This window comes from Pomacea canaliculata, linkage group LG4 (genome assembly GCF_003073045.1).
Source record: "Pomacea canaliculata isolate SZHN2017 linkage group LG4, ASM307304v1, whole genome shotgun sequence".
NCBI lineage: Eukaryota > Metazoa > Mollusca > Gastropoda > Architaenioglossa > Ampullariidae > Pomacea > Pomacea canaliculata.
In genome coordinates, this window is record NC_037593.1 from 17,119,192 (window position 1) to 17,128,529 (window position 9,338).

At 37.1% G+C, this 9,338-nt stretch overlaps 1 protein-coding gene across 1 annotated transcript; it reads left to right on the forward strand.

The window, feature by feature from the left end:
* Window positions 1–399: 399 nt before the first annotated feature.
* Window positions 400–7,036, forward strand: LOC112562646. The gene is made up of 5 exons (XM_025236024.1): window positions 400–584; window positions 1,181–1,298; window positions 1,590–1,720; window positions 2,018–2,176; window positions 3,628–7,036. The coding sequence occupies exons 1-5, from the start codon at window positions 509–511 to the stop codon at window positions 3,639–3,641; spliced, it is 498 nt and encodes a 165-aa protein (XP_025091809.1). The 5' UTR covers window positions 400–508; the 3' UTR covers window positions 3,642–7,036.
* Window positions 7,037–9,338: the final 2,302 nt, after the last annotated feature.

The window sequence follows — 9,338 nt, forward strand, 5'->3', positions numbered from 1 at the left end:
CAGGCGTCGTCTTTTAAATGTCTTTATTAAAGCAAGAAAAGAAAACCAACTTCATTTTTGTAGGCATTGATACATGCATAATAAAATGTCTATACGTCTATACACATAACATCCTCTCTCTCTCTCTCACTCACACACATGCAGATTAAATGAAAATACATCTGCTAATCTCTATGCACTAATAAAACAACACGAATCACAAATCTAATTAGTCTACGGTTAACGCTAGTCAAACATCAATAATTAATGCCACCAGATTTTCCTCGGGTGTTCATCGAACAATCAGACTAAGGGAGGAAAGTCATTAATTTGCTCGCGATGAAGATAACACGGTTACTTCCCTTTAAAGGAAATCCTGTTCTCATTTGGCGGCATGTCTCCAAACTGCACGGTTTGGTGTTAACCTTATGTCATTCTGTCTACTGACAAGTAGACGTGTCGGCCGTCCGTCGCGGTGTCGACGCTTGGCTATTATGTCATTGATACAGTAACGGAGAGACAAAAAGTCATGATACGAAAACATACTTTTGACTGTGTTTTGTTATGTGTAATGATCCTTTTCGAAGTAGCCTTTTCAAAAAAAGGTGAGGAAACAACTTTCAAACTTGTTGAGACTAGGTAAGCGGATAGGTGACGCGAAGTTTAATGTTGCTTCAAGAAGTTTGAGTGGTTGCGGAAATGGTCACACCCCTAGGTCATGCTTCTGATTTACGATTTGAGGAGTGACTTGGTGGCTACTGAAACAATGTCGCTTTGTTACACACAACACTTTCAAAATCGAGTCATAATTAAGAAAGGAATTTCACGCTTGTCGGCGTCATTTTTGTTGTTTCTTAACTTTTTTCCTTCTTATTCCTTCTTTCTTTTTTAGCCATAACTTGACTGTCGAATGTTGTAAACACGAACGATCAATATGAACTATCATTTGACAAGATGTCATCATACGTACACCCGATTCGGCGATCTATCTGAGATATAGTGTCTTTTTAGTACAAGGGTTGAAATCGAAACGGGAAACATCCTGTGGTCGGGCTGGGGATTGGGACTGTACCCTTAAATCCCTTGATCTAGTCACAAGCTTTATACCGATACTATACATCTTTGATTTATTAAAATGTGCACGTGTACTTTATACAAATGGTTATGTGATAAATTATTATGTTTCTTTCAAAATTTTCAGTTCAGCGTAAGTGTGAAGATCCTGATGTCGTTCTGTATGCCTACCCAGATGCTGATCTAAAAAACTTTAGTAACAATTACGAGTCTTTGATCCACACAGGATTCCGCCCTTTGGACAAGTAAGTATCATCAGTAAACAACCAGAGCCCTGAAATAAGGTATGAGAGATTTTACTCCCTAAGTTTTGGAAAACTTTTCTAAAATGCTTTGTACAACATTTCCTTTTGTGAAACCAAATTTGGTTGTGACTAAAGATTTATATTTAAATAAAAATATGCTAAATGACTATAATGTCATCATTGTCATTAAAATACCAACCTGGGGATAGCTGCATAGATTTTTTAAAATTAAAGATGATTAACATTGAGGAACATCCTCACTGTAACAGTTCTGCATTTTGTTTACTCAAGATTTCTAACAGATGACAAAGAAGAGGAAGTGACATGTACATGGTTGATTCGTGCAAAAGAAGATCAGTCTGCAGTCGTCAGCTTCCAGGTCTTTAAACTGCTAGAAGAGGACTGTCTTTTTATATATGATGGTAATACTTTTTAATCTGTGGTGTAAAATTATTGAAAATCTGTTTTTGATGTTCAAGATGAATCTGAAAGTGTCCTTATTCTTCTGACTCCATCAGCATCATTCGTGCACTTTTTCATTGTCGTTGTCTTACTCTGTCCCTGACAAGTAAAAGGAGAAAACAAAATAAAAATGCATGATCTAATGAGCTAATGGATGCCTGTTCGATGTGCAGTTAAACCTTTTTTTTTTTTTTCATATAAACGTGCTTTATCATGTAGATCATTAAGCATGTTTTTTTTTTCCTTTTTCCTTTCAGGATCAGATGAAAAAGGTAAATTGATGGAAACATTGTGTGGAAATGATGTTCCAAGCAAAGAACCCTACAGAAGCAGTGGGCGCTCTTTGTTTGTTGTTTTTGAACGAGGTGAAAGATATGGGGAGCGCCAGTTCTCATTCAAATACTTTGCTATTTCACGTGAGTGTTTCGCATTTTTAATGACTGAAGATTAACACGGTGAAAAAGTAAGCCTTGTTCTGACCAAAAACTGTTCATTTATGGTCATTGAAGAAAGAGAATAACACCTGAATTTCCAATACCTAACTGCTTTGATATTCAAAATCAGTGTGAAGATAAAGTGGCCATACAAATTGGACATTTTCTCATAATCAGCATGACATCAATACAATTCAAACTTAGAGTCATGTAGTGCAATTTCCCTAGTGACCAAACCGCAATCAGTTGCATATCATCAATTTGATTTTCTAACCATTTAACAGCGTTTCTTAGACTAAATGAACATGCAGACCATGAAATAAATGTGAGAACTTACCAACACTTGTTCTAAACAGAATGGCATGAGATACATTTTGTTGTCAGCCTTAGTGGCGATTGGCAGTGAGCACAGTCCAGCTTTACCGCTTTTTTCCCACATAAGATACCAATGCATGAAAGTTATTTTCTCTATACTTAGTGTCTATAATATTGCTGTCCAAACTTTTCACATTCAGTTTTAGTGCATGTTTGCAATAAACAAAGTCTCCAGGTTTTTGGTATCAAATAAAAGCCTATTCTTTTCCACTATATACTGAAATTGTATATTTTTATGTCATTTACTCTCACATATAGGAATCAAATACAAAAATGAAATAATGTCTATGTCCATGACCAGTTTTTGATGCCCCAGTCTGAAACACGCATGGGTAGTGTACATGGAGTTCTGAGCCATTTTTTGCTATTTACTTTGCATCCAGTTATAAAATAAATCATACCATTTGATAGAAAAAAAGAACAAATATTACGGTTTTGTTTTTCTTTTTTTGTTCATGTTTAGTTTATTTTTTTGTTGCTTCCTTGAGCATATTTTACAGCCCCAATTTTACAGTCCCTTTTGTTCATGTAGTGATATTGAAAATGCAGTAACAATGTAACAAAACTTCATCACAACAACAGCTCAGTTTGGAGTAGGTAATACAAGTGCTGTCTTTAAAAGGAAAGGGACATACAAGTATTTCTAGATCTTTTACCATGTATTGGTTACCTCGCTTATGCCATTATGTCAGGTCATCAAACTTGAGTGTTGGAATAAGTGTTTGCATTTTGCAAATGAGTAGTAAAGCTATGCACATGTTGTAAAATCCAGCATTGTTATTTAAAAAAAAATTTTGTGAATAAGTGAAAGAGAAGCAACATTCAAAGATCCAAAATTCAGAAAATCACACTTGTATGTGCTGTCAGGATTTACAGAACAAAAAGACTATGTAATCTCACCACAGTCTTGATGCTGCTATTACAACAGCTATAGCAAAGTGTTGCTTTCAGTCCACAGATAGACAATATCTAGCACTTAGTTTTGGGACTTTAATGCACAGCTTCTGGTGGCTGTTGCTAATGTACTTTTGCTAATGTTTTCATTCTCTCATTTTCAGACCCAAAGACATGATCATCACCATTGCAGCTGTTGCTTCAAGTATCATTGCTATCGTTGGGCTGAGTTTTTTGACAATCAAGTTCACCCATTATTGTAGACCATGCCGTAAAAAGTGTCATCATGCCCACAACACAAATGAACAGCCTGATCTTCATGAATGTCGACCTCTTGCTCCTGAGCCTTTGACATTGGACAGGATTGTAAATACAAGAGAAAATAATTGCTATAGTGACCTTGCTATGTCTCAATCAGCTTCAGCTGTGCACTCTCATGTTGGAATCAATAATGAGAATACTGTTGGAAATATCAGGATTCCAGGAAGTAACCAGCATTTGGATGCTAGAAATGATCTTATTAATTCCAGAAATCCAGAAACATTAGAATATGCAGATGTGGCACAAGCATCAGCGCCAATATCATCAGATTCAGACCCTGAATTGCAGTCACCATCTGCTGATGAGCTGCCACCCTCTTATGATTCTTTGTTTGGAAACAAGAATCATGTTATAAATTCTTAGGCACTTAAACCAGAAACAGCAAAAAAATTTACATAATTTTATAGCTTTCTTCCTTTTGTAACAATTTGACATAAACAGTGGCTTTAGATGAAAGAAAGAGCAATTTTTAACATTCATTGACACCTATTGAAATAAGGAGCTATGCAACGAATTAAATCAGAAATGTGAAGGGTTACATATTTGACCTGTTCAGGCTACACATTTTTGTTACAAGCAGTAAAGAAAACCATTTATGTCAGCTGAAGTTACGGGACCTGACTTGGAGATATAATGGGGTAAGAAGTTTTCGGTGCAAATAAAATCTCAGTTTATATAATGTTGATGTCAAAACAGTGTTTACAAAAAAATCCAGTCAGGAAAGACTTGCCAAAATAATTTTGCTATTTGAAGGGCTAAAGTCAAAGAGTAATATGGTGGCTAGTGTATATTAAATGAAGGTAAGTAAAACTGGTATATTGTTTAAAAGGCCAGAGCAACTTATTGCAATTTTTATACCAGAATACCTCTAATTCTTAAGAGAGTTCAGTAAAACAATAAGAGAGAATGTGTGTGTGTGTGGCAGAGTGGGAGGGAGTCAAATAGAAAGTGTCTTTAAGGGATATTCTCACTTTGCAATATACTGCACTTTGCAGAGTTTGCATGCCTTGCACAAGGCCCTTCAAACTTTGCATATGGCTCACAAGGGCCTTGAAATAAGGTCTGCATGGATAGGACATGGTTCTGTTTTATGCAAGACATGGCCTACATTGCATGACTGTAGCCAGTCAGAATGCTTGAATGCAGAAGGCTCCCTTTTACCTCTAAATTATTACGTGAAAATGCCAAGAGGTCTTAGGAGGAATGTTTTATATTAAAATCACTGTGGGAGAATAATATACCCATGTATACTTAACCACGCCCTCACTCCCTTACCACATCTGTTTCTTCTCTCTGCTTCCTTGAGTAATATGACTAAGCCATAGCAGTTACTGAAAATATCTTTTCATCAATGTTGTGTACAATATCGCCCACTACCCAAGCCATTTGCAAGTGATTTTGCTTGTGTGAGAGGAGAACAGTGTTGCTACATTGCAAGCAAAATCTTGCACATGAAAATCTTGAAAACTCTGCAAGGTGAGAATAGCCCTTTACCAACATTGTTACCCGTGTTCCAGCCAAGTAAGACTTGGGGATGCTTGGTACAAATCTGAGCTTCATGACAGATTGTAGGGATAGGATGTGGCAATTTATATTAAAGACACAAATAATCCAAGGTGCACATGCAAATTTGTATCGTCCTTTAGACAAAATGCTTTCAGTACATCAAGTATAACTATCAGTTACTGCCGTAAGAGTGACAGATGCATGTTCATTCTGATTTTCATCAAAGTATTTGCTGTATATATTTTAAACAATAAGCTTGACAAAATTCACCTATGCAAAAAAACTTGCCTAATTTTTTTATCAGTGGGCATAACCATAATACAGATGTCACTCCAGTCATTATTGCTATAAAATTTAACGGATAATAAAGGTTTAGAAAGCATTCAGTCATATTCTGGTTTTCCTTTCCTTTTTTTCTTTCTTTAATTTTTTTTAGAAGATGAATTTATTTGTCACAGGTCTTCATGCATTCTTTAGAAACAAGACATGATTAAAATCTTATGTTAAAAGCATTTAAAAAAAAATTATTTTCCCACTGTGATAAACTCTTTCTTTCATGATCACAACCAATCTTCAGATTTATTAATCTCTGGTCTAATAAGAAATGGCAGTACTGGAATAATTCACAATTATTTCAGGGGATTTAAACTGTGATTTTTCTTAATAAGAGAGGGCATGTCACCATTGCTTTTAAACTGCATGCGTTATACATTAGGAAAATAGCTTTAGATATATGTTTACATTTTAGATTTTGTTCAAAATAATTTTTGTTTTTTGGTCATACTTTAAAATACAGGTGTTACTAAAGTTTGTACTTAAATTTTGTGTTGTGAATTTGGATTTAAAGTAACTTTTGTCATTTTGTCATATGTTAAAATACAGGGAAACTTAAAAGAATTGACCAACACTTATTTCTTAATAAATCAAAATGTATGGATATCTAAACTGGATCAAATGTGCCTTGATACTTGACGCCTGCTGTCCAGCAATATTCTGTTATTTTTCGCAGGCACATGCCACCGGTGTTCATCACATCCTGTTTGGATATTTAGTATTTATATTTCTTTTCCGTTTTATCATTTTGTTCTAGTGGCAGATGTTAGTGTGTGATCCCAAGTGTTCCTGTTAAATATTCGAGAGGCCAAATCTCAATCTTATTAAAGTGTTGTCCTTGTTATATGCTTTGCTTCTTTGACACTTTGCTACTGAGCAAGACGTTATGAAACTATTCAATTAGTTTTGAGTTACATTGTGTCCTACAGTATCTTCCTCTGAGAGAATGAATAGGTATGTATATATGCAAAATTGTGTGCGTAAGTGACAGAGAGGAACAGAGAGATTTTGCTACAATAAAAAAAAATGTTATGGCTCAATTTATCAAATATAGTTGTATCTACAAACCATGTTTCTGCAAGAAGCTTCAGAGGTCTATTACCTTTTAATCCTTGCATAGTCTTAATAGAAGTTTTATTTCAGTAACACATGCTTTTCGCTGCATTTCGTTGGCACAGTTTGTTTTGTTGCAAAAGAATATATTTCAGCATTTGAAAATACTCAGTCACTAAGCAACATGATGACTATATATATTTTCATAATAAGATTATGATCATCTATTACTGTTGAAAGAGCACAGCAGTTAATAGTTTAACAGATTCTATTTAGTTTTGTTTCATGAGATTTTTTTTTCGCCTTATTTTGAGTTATAAGGTTGAAATCCAAAACAATAAAAAAGTGCTTACATTTTTATGTCTGCTTTTCTTCAGCATTGCAAGTTGTGTATGCCTGTGCTCGATATTGCTAGTTAAAGAGATAATGTCTACACGCGCATGTTGATGGCTGGGTGTGCGCGCGCGCAGATTGGTTGCTTTGGTAGGAAAGTACTTCTACCTCGAAGTGATTTCCCACTTTTAGGGGTGAGAAAACCAAAGTACCCAGAGAAAAACCTTGACAGCCAGCCCTGTGAACAGGTATCACATACCGAGTGTTCATGGACCTCTGCAGTGGTGACAGGCGAGTGTTTTAACCACTATATATCTGGCTCCCCCAAGCGCTGATGCACGGTCATGATCTTGGAAATGCATGGCGGGTGGGTGCGAGATTGACAGGGTTGTCCATGGGACATATTTTTCTATCCCATCCCAGCCCATCCCATGGCAATTTATGCCTGTCCCATCCCGTCCCATCCCACTGGACGTTTCCCATGGGATTCCCATGGTAATGACAATCCTATGGACAACACTGAAAACCACTTTTCGGCTTTTGTTCTATAATTCCTGCAACTTCACATACAATAGATGATTCAGAGGAAAGATTTAAATCCTTGATGAATGAAATAACAGTAATATCAAGTATCGACTACCATGGGAAATACAAATGTGTGCTGTCCCATCCCATCCCATCCCATCCCATGGGACGTTTCCCATGGGATTCCCATTCCTATGGACAACACTGGAGATTGAAGAGGCCACAATCAAGTATCCACATAATATTCACGACTACTTAAAACATCACCATTGACTTGCTTTTTGGTGCCAACAGCTTTGTAGTGTACAAATATGAAAGCTGCTAATCAGATGTATTAAACTCACCTGCGTGTCGCCTTCTTCTACCTAAAACTGCGAAAAAAAAGGGGCTTGGCTTTTAATTAGCGCGTGTCGGGAGCGTGCTGCTACCAACAAGGAGATGAACGCTGCTTACGTGTCAACAGGGCTCACAATTAATGGCTGAGCGTGAAAACTACGTCGCATTAAACGGACACTTTTCATTTAAAAAAATTATTTGGCCAGTAAACGTGAGATAGGTAACATGATACGGTGGTAGTTCCCTCCCAGGACACTGAACTTGCGCTCGGATAAACTGCGCGTGTCCTGAACAAAGATTTGTAAACAAGTCAACTACCGAAGCTTCTCGATTCACAGTGGAAAACACACTCAAAAAAATATGTTGACAGTGTGTGACGGACCGAGACTCGCATGACCCGGCATGAACGATGGTGAGAGAATCCTAATGAATGGATGAACTGTGTGTGTGAGAGGGAGGGGGAAACTGAAAATAGACGGCGCTAACTGATCTGATCGGATACCTTTCAGGGAAAAACAAAACGCAAACAGAAATCTGAAAATTTGAACTCGGTTTAAAAATTTAGCTTTTTTTTCCCTTTTTAAAAATAAATTAATAACTTCAATACCTCATGCTCAAGTAAAATGACAATAACGGTTATGTCGTAAATATTTTTGAACGACAGTTTGTTAGCCACATAGAATATTCAGAGATGCTCCAGAGTGTTTTCGACTGTTGAGCATAATGTTGATGGTTTGAAGACTTAGTTTCTCCACAGAGTACACTTTTGCAACGTATACACTCCCAGCCTGCCTGACAGACGGGCCGAGGACAGCAGACGAGGAGTATATTATGTATACATGTCTGTCCCGTCATGTACTCGTATGCGACCTGTGTATCCCATAATAGACGTTTCTTGCTTGTCCCTCACAATTTATGTTATTATTACTATGATTCAATTGATATAAATTTGTGTTGCTTTTAATAAAACTCCTACATTTATTTGAATTTCAAGTCCTCGAAGATCTTGAGGTTACCTTGGCCGGGTCAGATTTGACCTTATGCGGTCCGAGGGCAAGACGTTCCCTCCCCCTGTACTACAAGCTCTAGACTATGAAAGTCTTTACTTTTCATAGAATACGGTGGATTCGAAGTAACACAAGGTCTGTTCGATAGGAAATCATGGACCTGTATAAAATAAACGTTTTAAGTGCTTCCATCTTAGCAGGAAATCGTTGTCGCCACTTCATTGTGGATCGGAAGATTTCAGGGTCTGAATTTTTGTCTCGAGGCAGACGGGCGTCTCTCTGTATGTGACACCTGTTTACAGGGATGGCCGTTGGGGAGGTGGGGGCAGGTGTTCACCGAGTACTCTGATGACCCTAGCCACCAACCAGACAGCAACACTTTCTTGCCCCAGTGTTCCTCACGTACAGATACACTCGAGTCTCACCCAGTCATACACTTCTGTTCTTTACAGGTTTCTAAG

Coding starts and splice junctions, on each gene's coding strand:
- LOC112562646 (XM_025236024.1), top strand. CDS start 509: ATGATACGAAAACATACTTTTGACTGTGTTTTGTTATGTGTAATGATC. Junction 1,299..1,589: donor GGATTCCGCCCTTTGGACAA/GTAAGTATCATC, acceptor TGTTTACTCAAG/ATTTCTAACAGATGACAAAG. Junction 1,721..2,017: donor CTGTCTTTTTATATATGATG/GTAATACTTTTT, acceptor TTTTCCTTTCAG/GATCAGATGAAAAAGGTAAA.